Here is an 18569-nt window from a genome sequence, read left to right on the forward strand (position 1 = left end):
CCATCCTTTTTTTCATAATTTATCCAAAATTACTGCTAACTTGGATAAATTACTACTAACTTTCATTTTCTTTTCTCTCCTTATTAGTTTTTTTTTTTTTTTTTTTTTTTCCTCCTGTTTGGAACGAAGCCGTACAATTACATATTTATCACATCAATAATACGGAGTAGTTTAGAGTTTCGAGATAGTAGATTAGAAAGTTTTGAAAAGAAGGGGTGGGCCCACACCTCGCTCCCTCTTTCTATACTTACTTCATTAATTGTCACATCAATATCAGTAAATTTATTTTTTTCTAAAAAACTTTTCTCCCCTAAATCATTTCACACTTCACGACACCCCATTAATTTCTTCTCCAAACAATTGCTTCTCAGTGCCCACATCCCACCAGATTCTTCTGGTGCAAACCCGCCATTATCAGAAAGGAGACAGACCCACCCACTGACGAAAGCCAGTGGGTTCATTGTGAAAAGCTTCAATGTCACGTGATGATGGACTCAACATCACGTGACTCTCCTTGCCTATGCAGTGGATAAAAAATATCCCACCAAGGCCTCAAGAAAAGAACTACTACTATCACGCGCATATAGTGGCGAGACAGTGTCAAGACAATATTCTTCCCATTTTCACAAGTCCGTGAACGCACGCTCTACCAGAGAAAGTGGGTTGGTTGGCACTTCCTCTTGTTGAAGCACGGTGGGCTCGAACATGTCCGAGTCCTCTCTCTTCGTCCAATTTAACACCCGAAGACAAGTTGCATACGTGTCTCCATCCTTCTCGGGTCTTGACTTTCACTAACCCCCCCTTACCTTCTTCTTCTCTGTTGCGCTTCTCTTCTCCTCCAAGCCTACAGTGAAGAGAGAGTGAGATTTGTCTGGAGAGAGAGGAGAAGGGATTTGTTTGGGGAGAAAGAAAATTGGTAAAGAGAGATAGAGGAGAAAGGGTTGTTTGGGTGGAAGACAGAGAGAGTTCTCTAGAGAGAGAAAAGGAGAGAGAGAGAGACTGTGGTTGATCTTTTGTGGGTGATGAGGTGGGTGGCAATGAAAGGAGAAGGGAAGATGGTATTCAAGTCTAGGCTGAAGTGGGTTGGGCTGGTTGGGCTTGTTCTGTCGGCTTTCTCTCTCTTCACCCACTTCTTACTGGCTAGATATACAGAGGAGGGTATTACAGAGTACCAGTCTTCAATCACAATCTTCTCTTGGAGGCCCATCTTTGAGAATGCCGATCTTTCCATAACTGTAATGTGCCATAAACCTCTTCAAGATCTCATCTTTATCTATTCTTTATTATTTTATTTTTTTCATTCTAAAATTTATTGGCTTTTATGTTTTTATTTATATGTTAGTCTGAATCTGATTTTTCTTCTCCCCGTTTGGTTACTGAGAAAACTGGAAAGAAACAGAATTTCAATCGAATGTTTTTATGTTCATCTGAACCAAGCCCTATGGTTGTTTGTGTGCAGTTGGAGCCCTTTGGACGGAATTTCTCTCTTTTATGCTGCTAAATAATAAAATGGGCATGGTTTAGAAACAATGATTGTTTCTTCTTTTTCTACATTATCTCAGCAAATAAAGAGTTTATCTTCTTTGTTAATCTTTCTTGTGTTTCTTGTGTGTTAATAATGTGACTATAGGTTATTGGGTTTTACCATTATTATTGTTAATTTGTTTTTCGAGCAATGCCGGGAAATGACCCATAGCCATTTAACCAAATGGACTATGGAAATTGAAAGAGGGCTAATTATGGTCTTATTATATGATGGTATCTTCATCAATGAAGCTACATTCTAGCTTTTTAATTTGGCTATCAAATTCAAGTGGTTTCTTCGTCCAGTGGACTAACACACTCTTTCCAGCATGTGGAAATTGTTGGGGCCCAAATCTAGGGGGGTCTTCTCTTAGTCCAAATAATCAATCTAGGAGGCCCTAATATTCTGGTACTATTTCTGCTTTTTTCTTTATTATATTTATGTATACATTTTTTGGGTGGGGTGGAATTTGGGACTATTGAAGAAGGTTCAGGTAAGTTTCCTTATTTCTTTTCAGAAAATGATCTTCAACATTATGTTTGCTTTGTACTGGTCAATTTGCTTAAATTTCTTGGTGTACTGTTGGTTTTTCTTAGTAAAAGTTACCCCTTGAATCCCTTGTTTTTTCTCCTAAATATATGTATACCATGCCATTCTCACCTTTGCTCGAGTATGCGAGGCTTCTTATTATCTTCTGTTTTGTTATGCAGAGTCCACTTTATAGGAGACTGTGGGGTCCTGTTAGGCATATTGAGTCTTTACATCCACATGCCAATCCCAGAGGAAACTACGCAGGTTACATGCATCTTTTTTAATGAATATAGTATTTGTTATATGTTTTACATGGACTTCTTTTGTCAAAGAAGCTTGAATCATATTTCATCTGTGAAGTCCTAGTTATTTAATAATTAAATTTATAATGTTTGATAACCTTGGATACAAGTAAACCAAGCCATGATTGTCTGATCAATAAATCAATGTATTACTTTTTAGTTCTATAATATCTATAATAATCAACTTTCTCGAGACTTATTTGTGTGACATCTACTCAACTCAACAAAGCCTTTACAAACTATTAGGTGTTATGAATCTTGTTTTGCCACTCCCTTCTATTGAAGACCATAATCATAGCAAAATAACATGCTGTCATATATTTCATTACTATCTCACACGTGTTATTTTTAGTTGTCCTTTTATCCTTAGGATTATCTTCAATGTGGACCACATCAGTCTTCCTTAATGATATAGTTATTGGTCTTCGAATTTGGGGACTTCGCCTGTAACCCTATGAGTCTCTTTTATCATTTAAAGTTCTTCTGGAACCCAAGTTGGCTGTGTTAGAATTTACAATAAAGCTACTGCTAGAAACTTTAAAAGTGTATATTGAAGTTGGTTTATTAATGCATTTAGGGAAAAAAAAAAAAAAAAAAAAAAAATTTGGTTTATTAATGTTATTTTCTCTTTATTGAGTAGTATTATCTCTAACTTAATTTTTTCCCCCTTTATCAGCTCCCCTGTTGCAAACAAATGGCTTTATTTTTGTTAGGATACGAGGAGGTTTTCATGATATCAGGAACTCGGTGAGGATAATATGATTGAATTGCCTGCTTGCCTTAAAAAGTAAAAGAACAACTACTGAAAAGGTCTTGATCTTGTAGATATGTGATGCTGTTGTGGTTTCTCGGCTTCTCAATGCTACCTTAGTTATCCCTGAGATACAATCAACCACAAGCAGCAAGGGGATCAGGTGTCCTTCAAGTGTCATTTAATTCAATTTATTTATTTATTTCATTTTTGGTTTAGACGATATGAGAAGTGTTATTTAAAGTTTGAAAATGTCTTAAATTGATGTAATGTGCAATCATTTTTTAATAATTTATTTTATCATCTATTTCATGCAGCTCCGAGTTTAAGAGCTTTGCCTATCTCTATAATGAGGATCAGTTTATGGTAGCAGTAGCAAAAGATGTTAGGATTGTGAAAACCCTTCCAAAGAACCTCAAAGGGGCAAGAAGAAAGAAAAAGATTCCTTCATTTAGAGTTTCTCACTCCGAGTCTCCATATTTTTATCTGCACAAAGTTCTACCGGTACTAAACAGGCACTCGGTGGTTGAACTAGTTGTTTCCAATGGAGGCTGTTTGCAGGTAATGACTGCTATGGTGCTACTATGTTTACTTTACCGGGTGTATAAACTAGGTTTGATAATTTCATGTGCTCTAGTGATGTTAACAAATTCCAAACACGGGACCATACATGTGCCAAATGGATTGTTGTTTATAACCATGAGTTCTGCGGAAATTTATTCAAAAATCCATGTGGTTTCGTGTGAAGTTGTCAACTAGCTGCTGGCCCTATGTTCTCCACCTCCCCTTCCTTCTCTCTTTTGGCTACATAACTGATCTTGTTGTATTTACTATTTAGAATAATTAAGCTTTTGGATGCAGTCAGCCGGCGTATGCTTAGCATATCATTTGTATTCTTATGTTTTCATTTTCTCTCAAGGTATTTATTGTATTGTTTTCACATTTGGCTAACTTGATTCAGACCTGATCCGAAAATGCAGTTCTGTTTGCTGGGGCTTAGAAGCAAAGTTGGCATAATAAAAGGAGTGAGGTACTTGTAGGACACGGGAAGAGAGGAACGTATTCTAGTTAACTAGGAGTTTCCAAGAATACCGTCTTGATTTGTTTTTCTATCATGCTTGTATATTAGTGAGGTACTTGTGGACACAAAAATTGGAGATTTTAGTGATCAACCGTCCTTGATGTACAAAGTTTTGGAAATTAGACACACACTTACATCCAACACGGCAACAGGTGTACCTGTAACATGTTTGAAGTAGAAAATGATTATTTTTTACCTGACATAGAAAATGATTATTACTAGTTTTGTCTAGAAATTCTTATGTCAGATGTCTTTCTTAATATTTTATTATTCTTTTACTATTGTAAAAATATCTACAGATGAGAGCCATAACTGTTGGAAACCCAAATAATGCTGATCGACACGATTGCACTTCAAGGCAACATTACATGAAATATTAATTTCTATGATCTCTATGTTAGTTGGGTTCACTTGACTTGATCATTTGATTGGTATGTAATATATGTTATTTCTTAACCTATAGATTAGGAATTGAGGATTCGCAATTCTTTAATTTTCTAAATGTTTCCATTTGATGTCACTAATCAAGAGACAAAAGGAAGGGAATTGTTTTGAATGAGCTAATTTAGCACAAATTGTTGTGTTTTACAATTTACCCCTTTTGTTAAAACCCTTGTCAACATGTATCTATTTACATTTTATATGCTCACTTTAGAAGACAAAAAGGAGAAAAAATAAGATTTTTTTTTTTTTTTTGTAGATTGCTCACTTTACATTGCGTGTTTCTGATCATGGAATCTGGTAAATGTTTTTGTGTTTTAGTGTATGATGAAAATTTTACGTAAAGATTGGCAATTGCTGAAAATCTCCTGGCCTTATATATCTTTAGAAATATCTTTAAGTAGGTAGTTGGATTTTCCATCAAGATGAGACAAATATTTAAAAGAATCTTGGGTAATGTGTTGAATATTGAGATATTACCATTTTTTATTTTTATTTTTGGTAAATGAGAAATCAAAAGTGACATATCACAATTTCTTTTTTTAGCAAATTAGAAATCAAAACATTCAATTCTGCATGTTTATGTTTATTTATGCACAAATATATCTTTATGCTATTAGGTTTTGGATGGAAAAAAGAAAAAGTCAATCCCATGTTTCTACATTTTGATCTCATATTTTTTTAAAACTTAAATTTCTTGTACTTAAATTTCTTGTTACTATGTATATAAAATCATTTTGACTCCACGTCTCCTTCATGAAAGATTTTGCTGGTGTCCATAAAGATGGCGACAGTCATTGTTCCATTGCTGTCATGATCATACCTTTCATCATCTTTTAATTCTTTTTCTTCTTCTTTTTTTTATTATTATTATTTTTTTAAAATTTTATTTCCCTATATGCAAAACATAAGGAATACAAGAAAAAAGTACTCTCATATGAATCTTGCCACCTTAGGAGAACAATGTTCATAATTTAATGTTGTTATATGGCCTAATAATACTATTTTGCATTTCCAACTGATTATCATTTTTACTGGGTTGGCTCAGGCTATTCTTCCCCCCAATCTTGAAGAGTATCAGAGGTTGAGATGTAGAGTTGCTTTTCATGCCCTACAGTTCCGAGAGGAGGTCCAGGAACTTGCAAATAAAGTTTTAAATAGGTCAATCACTTCCATTATCTATCGTGCAGTTAGAGTATTTGTGTGGCTTTTTGCTCATTTCTGTACTTTTTTAGGTTAAGAGCTCCTGGTCGGCCATTCATCGCCTATGATCCTGGGATGACGAGAGATGCTTTAGCATATTATGGCTGTGCTGAACTCTTTCAGGTACCTGCTAGAAGTTCTGAAGTCGTGATTAACAATGTGACTTTAACCTTTAAAATTCAAAGCTTATTTAGCATTTGGTGTATGTTGTCTCCCTTGACTCTTTTCTAGGATGTACATACTGAACTCATTCAGCACAGACGGTCATGGATGATCAAACGTGGGATTATAAAGGGGAAGCTTTCTGTGAATTCGGGGGAGCAACATCTTAATGGTTCTTGTCCACTTATGCCAGAAGAGGTAAGAAATTCAGCACTTCTAGTCATTATTGTCCATTTCTGCAATAAATCACTCATATTTAAGATGGAATAAATCTCATGTCCTCTTAACACATTAGGTTAGACAGTTCTCCAATTTGCCTGTCTGGTCAACCATGATCAAATTACAGTGTACAACATGTGAGATTGCTTCCGTCTTATCATACAGGATGTACATACTGAACTCATTTAGCTTTTAAAGTTCACTTTTTTTTTTTTTAACCTCAATGTTGTGCTGCAAACTTGTTATAAAATGGACAAAACAACGAGGAGTTAAGCCCATACAGTATACATGGTTGAAGACAACTTAATATGGTACTTTTACTATCAAATATGTTTAACAGGTTGGTATTCTTCTTCGTGCATATGGTTACTCCTGGGACACAATAATTTATCTCTCTGGAGGAGAGGTCTTTGGTGGCCAAAAGAAGTTAATTCCACTTCATGCTATGTTTGAAAATGTTGTTGATAGGACCTCCCTGTGCACGCCATGGGAGCTCAGTAAAATATATGGTCGTGAGGCCAACCTAATTGACAACTATCCAAGGACGCCACCTCCTGTTAAGGAAGAAATCAAACTTGAAGCATGGAAAACATCAGGCCCGCGTCCTCGCCCACTTCCTCCTCCCCCTGCGCGACCCAAATCATATAATATTGAAGGGTGGTGGGGTTGGGTAGCTGAGAGCGATAACGAGCCTGAGAGTACGGTTATGGAGTTGAGGACTAATGCTCATAAACTATTATGGGAAGCAATTGACTACACAGTCTCTGTTGAAGCAGATGTTTTCATCCCTGGGTTTGATCGTGATGGTAACGGGCGCCCAAATTTTGCTAGCTTGGTTATGGGGCATAGACTCTATCAGTCAGCGGGATCTAAAACATACAGGCCTGACAGGTGATTTTACTTCCAGAACTTTGTGTGTTGGCAGGTTTTATTTTAGCTACTTATTATTTTTTTGTTTTGTTACCTTTTTCTTTTGTTTTATCTGTGTGCTCTAACTCATGAAATTTTCTTCCTTGATGATTCAACATTACACAACATTCAAAATGATTGATAAAATGAAATCAAGATTTGACCTGATTTACTCTTAACTATTGTTACTTGGGCTCAACATCAAAACTTCTGGTGTTAGGCTGTGATGCAAACTTACAAAACTCAATCTGACCCTATCAACCACTAAGGCCTGTGGCCCGGTGGTATTTCCTCTCCTTTTAAAACGAAAGGTGGAGGGTTTGAGTTTCCCCAAGAGCATTGTGGGTTATTTGCCAGGACAAAAAAAAAATTTAAAAAAAATTCTGATTTTATCAATGACTGTGAGCATAAATAAGATTATATTCTGACACTTGTAGATCTATAAATGGGACTTTAGTGAATTTTTTCCCTTAAATTGTTTGAAGCAGTCCATGAGAGGCTTAAGAAAGAGTAAATTCAAATAAAGCAAATTATGGACGCTATATGATATCACGAGGCATAATACACTTTGGATCTTTCATGATTAGGTTTTGACTTGTATTGAGTCACGCAGTATGTTTTATTCAAGTTTATATGCTGCTGGTTCAGTAATTATATTTGTTTTGTTGAAGTTTTTTCCTGAAATCACATTTTCATAATTATCTGATTTTCTAGACATTGGTTGTAGTGGTGGTCCATGGTGCTTGTGCCAGATCGCGTTCTCCTCACCATGTAAATCAAAAGGCTAGGAAAGATCAACTGAAACTTTTATAGAGTCTGTAGTTGGTTTAGATGGGTTTAATGAGTTTAGTTATTAAGTTTCTAGTTTTCAAGTCAAAATCCTAGCAGGATTAGGAATATTTATCTTAATACTCTTTGCATTCATAAAATCAGTTTAAAAGTTTTAATAAAGATCAATTTTACACCCCTGTTGCCAAAAATATTCTAACAATAATGGGTGTGATGCCTATCGTAATCAAACACTTTTTTCTTTATATAACTTATTTTCCTCTTTAATTTCTGCTCTTTATTGGCCATCAAAAGTCACAATATACCTTGTTGAAGGATTTATATATTTAAGTTACACCCTCTCTAACAACTTAAGCTTTTGGAGTAGATGGTTGTTAACATGGTATCAGAGCCAAAAGGTCTCGATTTCAAACCTCACTGTCCCCTAATTAACCAAAAGAAGGCCACACGTGAGGGGGCTTGTTGAAGGATTTATATATTTAAGTTACACTCTCTCTAACAGCTTGAGCTTTTGGAGTAGATTGTTGTTAACAGACCTTATCCACCCTTTCTATGATCATAAGATCCTATTTTACGAGCATAATCCCTCAACTATTTCAACCTAGCACCAATAATTGCACAAACCAGCCCCATTACTCTTCATGGGTAGTGTTCTGTCTGAAATCAGCTCCAAAAACTTTTATTTTCTTAATTTCTTGCTTATATATATCCCGGAGCCCTTACCCATCATTTACACCCTTTCAAACCTTAAAACCCCATAACTCTGTGAACCTTTAGCCTTATAAAAATTGCAATAGCTTGCCTTAGAGAAGCCTTCTATAACCACTGCTCTACATCAATGTTGTTATCGGTCTTCTGGGTAAGTGTTTCTTTGTACCTGTCCTAAATCACATTTGATTGGTTTTCGTCTCATCCAAGGCAAAAGGATTACTTATATGGTATTGGATGGTTAGGACTTAGGACCATGTAATTGAGGACATATGCAGTGCACTAAGTTTTCCCGGCCTCCTTATCATCTGAATGAACATTTATATATTTTCCTGGGAGCACTCCCTTCTTGAGCGCCTTTAATTAAACCTTACTTATAAACCAAAAAAAAAAAAGAAAAACATTGTGCAACATTAAAATTAGTAACAAGTGTGAGACTGCACGAGTTTGGCTTGATTCTGACTGCTTTTTATGCATTATGTTATGTCACAACACAGTAATATTGATATAAATAAGAAACACGGTTTTGGCTTGATTCAATCTGTCACTCTTGCTACATCAATGAAATAAATATGTGAAAAGATCACATCTACTGGTTATGGTGAGAAAAGAAGCTAAAAAATAAACTAAACCAGAAAACAATTATGGTCATTGACTTGTATCCCATGCTGTGCAAGTTTAAATGATTATTAGATGCAATAGTACTTTTAGGACCAGGCTTCAAGGTTGTGTTTGTGCGTTTAAAATCTTCTGGTGGACCCATCACTTGATTGTCCAGCTTCGTAGTGGCTTCATTTATTTGTATTTCTTAACAGTACTTGTTCATGATATCAATTGCAGTTTTCTTATGCTAAGCCTAGGTATGCCAGGAGCCCAAAACAAAAGCTGGGAGTTATATGCTGCAATGAACGAGCCATAACAGAAAACCATATGTTAAAATACCAACAGGATATTTGTTTGTTTATTAACGTTCAAAGTGCTCTTGGAGTCTTGTCAATTTGCTATATTATTGAATTCCTTTTTTTTATTTTTTTATTTTTTTATCTCGGCACAGAAAAGAAGTTGCTAAGCTTTTAGAAGAGATCCGTGACCACTTATATGAAGCAAATCATACTTGGATAACATCAATACGCAGGCACCTGAGAAGAACCTTACTCGATGCATTGACAGAAAGGTCAACAAGATCGAAACCATTTTCTTTTCTCTCTCACCCAGTCCCTGAATGTTCTTGCTTAAGATCTGCCCACACCCAAACATCATCTCATGCTCCAACTGCTTCAAATCAATCACAAGTTGAGGCCATTCTTGGGGTTACACACCGTTGCCCTGCTTGGATGGACAGTAATCCGATCTCACAATCAAGGGATAAAGAAAGTGAGGAGGATCTTGATGAGGATGATTTCACCTCATCTGGACTGTTCTTCCAGTATAGAGGCGTAAATCATGAAAGCGGAGGAGAAATGAATAACAAAGAAGAAGCTCCAATGGAGGATCAAGAAGAACTAGAAGGTAGTGATAGATAATGGAAGGCAAGATTAAAATTGCAGTAGTAGTTTCCCTGAGCACCAATTTGTGTAAATATATTACCTTCTATTTGCTGATCCTAACAAGTCGGTCTGGTCCTTGATTTTAGCTCAACTTGGGTCGGATCAATCTTGTTCTGGCGTGCAGCATTTTTTTTGGTGAATTATAGTTAAAGTCCAAGTCCCCTGTGGAAATATTAGTGTAGTTTGAGGTAACCTCAACCAATTAGTGTAGTTTGAGGTAACCTCAACCAATTTTTGATGTAGTTCAACATATTTTTAGTTGCACACTCAATATTTGGATGACATTCTAACCCTGCTTCAAATGGATGTAACCTGGTAAAGAGCATAAATTGATGAGACTTGTTGGCCTGACATCTATTTGAATGTTATATATGAAATGGTTTTTTGACAGGATAACAAGGTAGGTACTGGGTTGTGTAGTCTGTGATGCAAAGAGATGTTTACAAGCCTAGTTACTTGTCATAACAGCAATTTGTGACCAATGCTGTTGTCATCAGTACATTTTTTTTTTTTTTCAATCATTTTAATTGCTAGTACTGATCAATAAAAACATGGTTTACACTTTCATGTTGTACTGTAAGGTGCCATTGATTGGTGCAGGAATACAAATTTGGATTGACAACTGGGAGGACATATAATTCATGTTATATTACAAGGTCACTGGTTGATGCCAGCGATAAAAAAAAATTGGCTTGTAAGGTGTGAGGACAACATATGTTCGAGTCTGTTTAAGTTTGAATGTTTTTAGAATTTATCTAACGTTGTTTCTAGAGTGTCGAATCGGTGTTATGGATAATTGGAGAAGTTTGAATTCATCCAATTCCAAGTCTAAGACCAAGTTTGAATTCATCCAATTCCAGTTCTAAGACCGAGTGTCGAATTGAAAAAGTTTGAAGCTCTCAAACATGACATAAATGAATCCACTGTGCATTCATAAATATTACAGTAATCTCAACAAAAATGGATGGGTGAAGCATATCTGACATATCTAGAATACTCAATCTTAGCCTAGAGAAATGAATAGAACAAGTGGGAATTTTCAATATATGCAAAGTCTCATACTAACATGTGAGCTACGGTCTACAAATAGAAGTGTGAATTAAATAATTCAATGTTTACATTTAGCTAACTCTCTGTTGATTTAAAGGTGTAAAATGATTTGGTTTAATAGCTAATGTTTGCATTCTTTACAACGTCAGGCTTGTGTTAGAGGCACTGAGAGGGTAAAAAAAAGAAAAAAGAAATAAAAAATAAAAGGCCACCGTTCAGTGTTGAATCTACCAGGTGCTGTCCAAAATCCAAATGCATTGATATTGTTAACCTAAACGTAGTATTATTTCTATAGAAACATCTATATACTTCTGAAAGGTGTACATTGTTTTATGAGTCTTAAAAGGAAATCCATTTGAATATGATAACAAAATTTTGTTTTTTATTTTGCTATTTAATAATAATATAAAGATCAAATGATTTTTCATTCATTTTATTTTCTACCAATCAAACAACACCATAAAAAGTCTTTTCTTTTAACTTTATATATCTTGTTGTCTAAATTTTTTTATTTTTTATTTAAATCGGTACCCCGTTGCTTAACTTTTTAACTCGTTTACATCATTATCCTTATTACAAGAAATATTTTATTGCTCGTATTATATTAATAACTTGATATCACCAACTAATTAAAATGTGACACGTAATGATAGGATTCCCCACTTATATGACTCAATGGATAATTTTTTTGTTTTTTTGTCACTCTCAAAACCGAACAAAACAATGCTACAATTTTGATAGTTCAAATCATTTAATAGTTTACAAATATTGATCATAATTTTAAAATATTCTAAAATAATTTTCACCGTACTCACAATTTCAATAGTGACGGCTAAATTAAAACTCACTTATCCTTCTTTTTTTTTTTGTCACTCTGAAAACCGAAACAATTTGATAATTCAAATAATTTATAAATATCGATCTTAATTTTAAAATATTCTATAGTGACTATTAACTTAAAACGGACTAGGATTCTCTAAGTTAAACTTCTCTATATTATCCTAAGTTGAATTGTTATGGTTTTAAAACGTGTCATTTCAATATATGGCTGACAACGCTCCATGTAATTTAGTGATAAAAAAAGGCTTGAAACGACAATGTTTTGAGAAAGAAAAACAACAGTTTTAGGTTTCCAACCGCCCACCTCTCTACCAGTATTCTTGGTTTGATTTTTTTTTTTTTTTTTTGTTTCATCCCATGCAATTATATTCTCCTATTTTTTTTTCACATTTCATTGTCTAGCCTCTATTCTAATTATTTTTTTATGTTTAAACCTGAACTCTGCTTTTCCAATTTCCTTCCACTGGACATAAAGGTTGGTTGTTCAATTTTTATTTATTTTTATTTCTTTATTATCTAAATCAATGAGATAATTGTGTTCTTTTGAATATATGATTTGTTGTTTACTACAAATTGGTAACTGCATTTGATTCCTTCTAAGTGTTAGTTATTCAATCTAAACTGAAAATTAGGGTTTAAACTCATCGATGATCACCACAAATTTGCAAATTTCACCACCAATTCTATACCAATCCACGAAGAACCCATTAGTTTCATGCATAAGAGACAAAAAAAAAAAAAAAAAAAAATTGGAAATTGAAAAAGTTTTAGCATTGATAATGACGTCTCTCTGTTCATTAGTTAGATAACTTTAGTTTTTATTTTTTTATTTTTAATTTACTGATGTGATGCATTATAAATCATAGATCTGTGTGACAAAGGCCACATGTCAAAGTTTCTAAAATTCAACTTGGGATGGGATAATGTAGAAAAGTTTTAATTTAGAGGATACTAATCCCTTAAAATCCATTTATCTACTTTCCAAATTTTATAAAACCCCTTTTTCCCTACTTTTATTTTTCAAAATTAATATTACTATTGTAAAAATAAAAAGTGATTACCAAACAAAAGTACAAAGTATTTTCAAACTTTTGTCACTATACTTTATATATACCGTGTCGGTTTGCCCTAACAGTGATTTTTATCAGAATAATAACCATACAAAATACTAAAATAGTGGTTCTCATCTATAATTTGTTTTTATGAAAATGACATTCTCATAAAGTCAATGTGTTTTTTTTCATTATAGATTACCACTATTATCCATGAAAACAATATTGGAAGAAAGCATTAAACAAAGGTTTGGAGAAGATAAATTACGAAGATGCAAACAATTGATAGAAGAAATAGTTAAAAAATAAGAAAAAAAATTTAATTTAATCAGCAATTAGAACCCAAATTAGCGTGTATATTATATACATAATAATACAAATAAAGGAACACGAAAAAAAAATAACCAAAAATAAATCTTTTTTAAAAAAGGAGAAAACATGTAAAATACTTATAATGCCACTAGCGACATGTGTACATAAAAGAAGCTAGATTTAAATGTAATTAATGTCCAATCCCAAATATTTGTTATTCATCTTATCCATTATGTTTTCAATATAGGAGCCGCATGTGATTTGCATGTAATTTTTATATCCTTATTTTATACACAATTCAATATACGGAGTAATAATTATCTATAAACTTCTAATTTGAAATAATTTAGCCCTAAAATAAAAGAAAGTTTAAAAATATTGTATATATTAATTCAAAAAGTATGTATAAATTATTCATATTCCTATTGTTAAATAATATGAATAATTTATATCAATTACTCATATAATTACATATCACTTGAACTAAAAAAATAGACCATTTTATACTTACTTGTTTAAGTATATCATTACTAGGGATGGCAATTTCCTCCAACCCGCTAGGTTTTTGCCCCGCTCCGCTCCTAATGGAGCAGATTTGGTAGCTCCATAAATGGGTTTGGAACGAATATGGTAAAAGAATTGAAAACCCGAAGCGGGTTTGGGGCGGGGGCGGGGGCGGATTTAGTGATGCCCCCACCCCAGCCCCGCCCCCGCCCCAACCCAGATTATATATATATAATATATATTTAATTTAAGTGTCCATTAATATATTTTGACTAAATATTCGCTAGAATCACTACTTACTAAAATTCTACAATTGCGCACGTTCAATATCTTAGTATTCTATTCTAAGTCCAGGAATTAATTCAACAGTTTCAACTTTACCGCAATTAAACGGAGTATGCAAGGCGGAGTTGGTATTTTGTCTGCCGAAATTGGGGCGAGGATGGTATACCAATTATAAACCATCCTAAGTCCAGGAATTAATTCAACAGTTTCAACTTTACCGCAATTAAACGGAGTATGCGGGACGGAGTTGATATTTTGTCTGCCGAAATTGGGGCGGGGATGGTATACCAATTAGAAACCCGTCTCGGAGTTGGAACGGAGTTGGTATGACGAATTTTTTAATGGAGCGGAATAGGGTTTAGCCAACTCCATCCCAACTCCGCCCCATTGCCATCCCTAATCATTACCATCCACTTGGAAAGGGAAAGAAGATATTATTGAACCAAAAGGCCCTTAGTATATTATATATAATTAGTATTCGTATTAAAATATTACTTAGTAGTTAACACTTTGAGAGATAGAGAAAATATTATTGGACCAAATGACCCTTAGTATATAATTAGCGTACAAAAATAAAAATAAATACTTCAATAATAAAACTCCTTCCGTATTAAAATATTACTCAAGTTAATACTTTTCTTAGTATATAACTAGCGGTATTAAAATATTACTCAACAGTTAATACTTTTCTTGTATATAACTAGCGGTATTAAAATATTACTCCGCAGTTTTTATTTTTGTTAGTTAATTGTCGTCCAGTAATATCTTCTCAGTTAATAAAGTATTTAGAGAAAAAATTAATTCGAAATATTAGCTTAAAAACAAAGCTATATCTGTAATACTCCGTAGCTTAAAAAGAAAGCATTATCACATCTATACTATTATTAAATGTGCAAAGTATTTAAGTGTTTTAGTATTTCAGTATTTATTTATTAATATAAAAAAATATTTATTAATTGATATAAAACTCTTAAAATTACTTAATAAAATTCAAATTATTAAATGTGCAAAGTGTTTAAGTGTTTCAGTATTTCAGTATTTATTTATTAATATAAAAAAAATATTTATTAATTGATATAAAACTCTAAAAATTACTTAATAAAATTCAAATTACCTAATAAAATTCAAATTACAAATTACATAATAAATCTAAGAGTTTCTATAAAATAAAATAAAATCTAATTAGACAATAATAAGTCTACCACAAATTACCTATTTTTATTTTCAATAAAACCCTATTAGACAAAGATATATTTAAATAGTTTTCATAAAACTCTAACACGAATTACTTATTTATCATAAAAGAAAATCTAATTATACGAGTATTATTAATATAAAAAATTATTTATTAATAGATATAATAAAAGGAAATCTAATTAGAGGAAGGATATATTTGAAGAAAATAAAATAATATATTTATATAAAACTCTACCACAAATTACCTATTTTATCTTCAAAAAACTCTATCACATCAAAAAAGATAAAACTTTATCACATTAGACAAAGATATATTTAAAGAGTTTCTATAAAACTCTAACACAAATTACCTATTTATCTATGAGTTTTTAATAAAAGGAAATCTAATTATATGAGTATTATTAATATAAAAAATTATTTATTAATAGATATAATAAAAGGAAATCTAATTAGAGGAAGGATATATTTGAAAAAAATAAAATAATTTAAATAAAACTCTACCACAAATTACCTAATTTATTTTCAATAAAACTCTATCACATCAGAAAAAGACATATTTAAAGAGTTTTATTTTATTTGAAATTCAATCAAGAGGGCACGTGTCATCAAGCCTATAAATAGAGGCATAGAGGAAGAAGAAAATGAGACAAAATTTGAGAATTCTAGAAACCTCCATAAAGTATCGGTCTTGAGAGACTTAAAAGTGTAGAAATTCATAGACTTGGAGTATCAAACCATCTCTGCCTTGAAGATGGAATTTCTCGCCTGTGAAATCCTAATTCTCATAAATTGTTTGAACTAAATATTGCCATTCTACTATTCTTTTAGATGTACTCCCACTTCATCAAGCAATTGGACCCTGAATTGTGTATGGTTGTGATTTGTGTTATTGGAAAAACACTTGTTGGGAGACTATTAATTGCAACTTCAGACTTGATACTGGAAGGAGAATTTGGAAGGTTTTGATTTCTTAGATCCCCATGTCCTTGAATTGTGTATAGTTGTGATTTGTGTTATTGGAAGAACACTTATTGGGAGACTATTAATTGCATTCAGACTTAGGGTTTACAGTTGATGCTGGAACCAAGTTAGGAAAGCCTAACAACAAAAAAGTGAAATAATTAAACCTCTGAGACCAATGCTACTGAAAGGAGAATTTGGAAGGTTTTGATTTCTTAGATCCCAAGCTCATGTCTTGTTGAATTTTGTCGAGTAATTGTGAATACTTTACATCACTCAACAAAGAAAAACTGTATACTATTAAATACTTTAGTTCTATAAAGAGTTTTATAATGTTTATTAATTAATATAAAAATAGTCTTTATAAAAAGAGTTATTTATGAATTAATATAAAAATAGATTTTATAAAACTCTAAAAATTACCTAAAAAAATACATCACCACTTTCAAATTACCTAATATTCAAATTACCTAATAAATCTATTCTATTATTAAAAAAGTTTCTATAAAACTATAACACAAAATATAAAAAAATATTTTTAAGAGTTTTATAATATTTATTAATTAATACAAAAAATAGTTTATATAAAAAGAGTTATTTATGAATTAATATAAAAATATTTTTATAAAACTCTAAAAATTACCAATTAAAATAAACCACCACTTTCAAATTACCTTAAAAAATTTAAATTATAAATTACCTAATAAATATATACTATTATTAAAAGAGTTTCTATAAAACTGAAACACAAAATATAAAAAATACACGGTGTTCCTTTTGCAAAAATAAAAAAAAAAACAAAAAAATTTATCAGGCAATACTGTTGAATACTTTAGTTCTATAGAGAGTTTTTATAAAAAGAGTTTTATAATAATTATTAATTAATATAAAAATAGTTTTTATAAAAAGAGTTATTTATGAATTAATATAAAAATAGATTTTATAAAATTCTAAAAATTACCTAAAAAAATAAATCACCACTTTCAAAATTAACTAATATATCTAAACTATTGTTAAAAGAGTTTCTATAAAACTGTAACAAAAAATATAAAAAAATATTTTTAAAAGTTTTATAATATTTATTAATTAATATAAAAATAGTTTATATAAAAAGAGTTATTTATCAATTAATATAAAAATAGTTTTTATAAAACTCTAAAAATTACCTAATAAAATAAACCACCGCTTTCAAATTACCAAATAAAATTCAAATTACAAATTACCTAAGAAATCTATACTATTATTAAAAGAGTTTCTATAAAACTGAAACGCAAAATATAAAAAATATTTATTAATTAACATAAAAATAATTTTATAAAAAAATATTTATTAATTAACATAAAAATAATTTTATAAAAAAAGTTTCTATAAAACTCTAAAATTTACCTGATGAAATCAATCACCACTTTCAAATTATTTAATAAAATTTAAATTACAAATTACTTAATAAAATTCAAATTACAAAAATAGTTTTTATAAAAAGTGTTTCGATAAAACTATAAAATATTTATTAATTAATATAAAAATAGTTTAAATAAAACTCAAAAAATTATAAAAAATTAATTAGTATAAAAAAATCTATACTATTATTAAAAGAGTTTCTATAAAACTCTAACACAAAATATAAAAAAATATTTATTAATTAATATAAAAAGAGTTTCTATAAAACTATAAAATATTTATTAATTAATATAAAATATTTATTAATTGATATAAAAAGAGTTTTTAAAAAAAGAGTTTATAAAAATAGTTTCTATAAAACTCTAAAAATTACCAAATAAAATCAATCACAATTTTCAAATTACCTAATAAAATTCAAATTACAAATTACCTAATAAATCTAATTTCTATAAAACTCTAACACAATATATAAAAACAAATTACATAATAAAATTTAAATTTTAATAATAGTTTTTATAAAAAGAGTTTCTATAAAACTATAAAATAATTATTAATTAATATAAAACATTTATTAAAAAATATTTATTAATTACTATAAAAAGAGTTTCTATAAAACTTTAAAAATTAACTAATAAAATCAATCAACACTTTCAAATTATCTAATAAAATTCAAATTAAAAATTACTTAATAAATCTGTACTATTATTCAAAGAGTGTCTATAAAATTTTAACACAAAATATACAAAAATATCACCATTTTCAAATTACCTAATAGAATTCAAATTACAAATTACCTAATA

The 18569-nt window shown here is 31.1% G+C and overlaps 1 protein-coding gene across 1 annotated transcript; it reads left to right on the forward strand.

Annotated features, from left to right (window-relative positions):
* Positions 1–575: 575 nt before the first annotated feature.
* LOC132280777 (O-fucosyltransferase 27) lies at positions 576–10523 on the forward strand. Its single transcript, XM_059782515.1, has 10 exons — positions 576–1235; positions 2236–2320; positions 3035–3105; positions 3184–3272; positions 3427–3670; positions 5680–5792; positions 5867–5957; positions 6066–6194; positions 6556–7106; positions 9676–10523. The coding sequence occupies exons 1-10, from the start codon at positions 1023–1025 to the stop codon at positions 10142–10144; spliced, it is 2055 nt and encodes a 684-aa protein (XP_059638498.1). The 5' UTR covers positions 576–1022; the 3' UTR covers positions 10145–10523.
* The last annotated feature ends 8046 nt before the right edge of the window (positions 10524–18569 follow it).

The sequence above is a fragment of the Cornus florida genome, unplaced genomic scaffold (assembly GCF_030987335.1).
Source record: "Cornus florida cultivar Cherokee Brave unplaced genomic scaffold, ASM3098733v1 CherokeeBrave_3.0.0_Hap2_Chr11, whole genome shotgun sequence".
Taxonomy (NCBI): domain Eukaryota; kingdom Viridiplantae; phylum Streptophyta; class Magnoliopsida; order Cornales; family Cornaceae; genus Cornus; species Cornus florida.

Excerpts from the sequence above, each read along its gene's own strand:
- LOC132280777 (XM_059782515.1), top strand. The coding sequence starts at position 1,023 with ATGAGGTGGGTGGCAATGAAAGGAGAAGGGAAGATGGTATTCAAGTCT. Across the intron at positions 5,793-5,866 it reads GCAAATAAAGTTTTAAATAG|GTTAAGAGCTCCTGGTCGGC; the intron begins GTCAATCACTTC and ends GTACTTTTTTAG. Across the intron at positions 5,958-6,065 it reads GCTGTGCTGAACTCTTTCAG|GATGTACATACTGAACTCAT; the intron begins GTACCTGCTAGA and ends ACTCTTTTCTAG.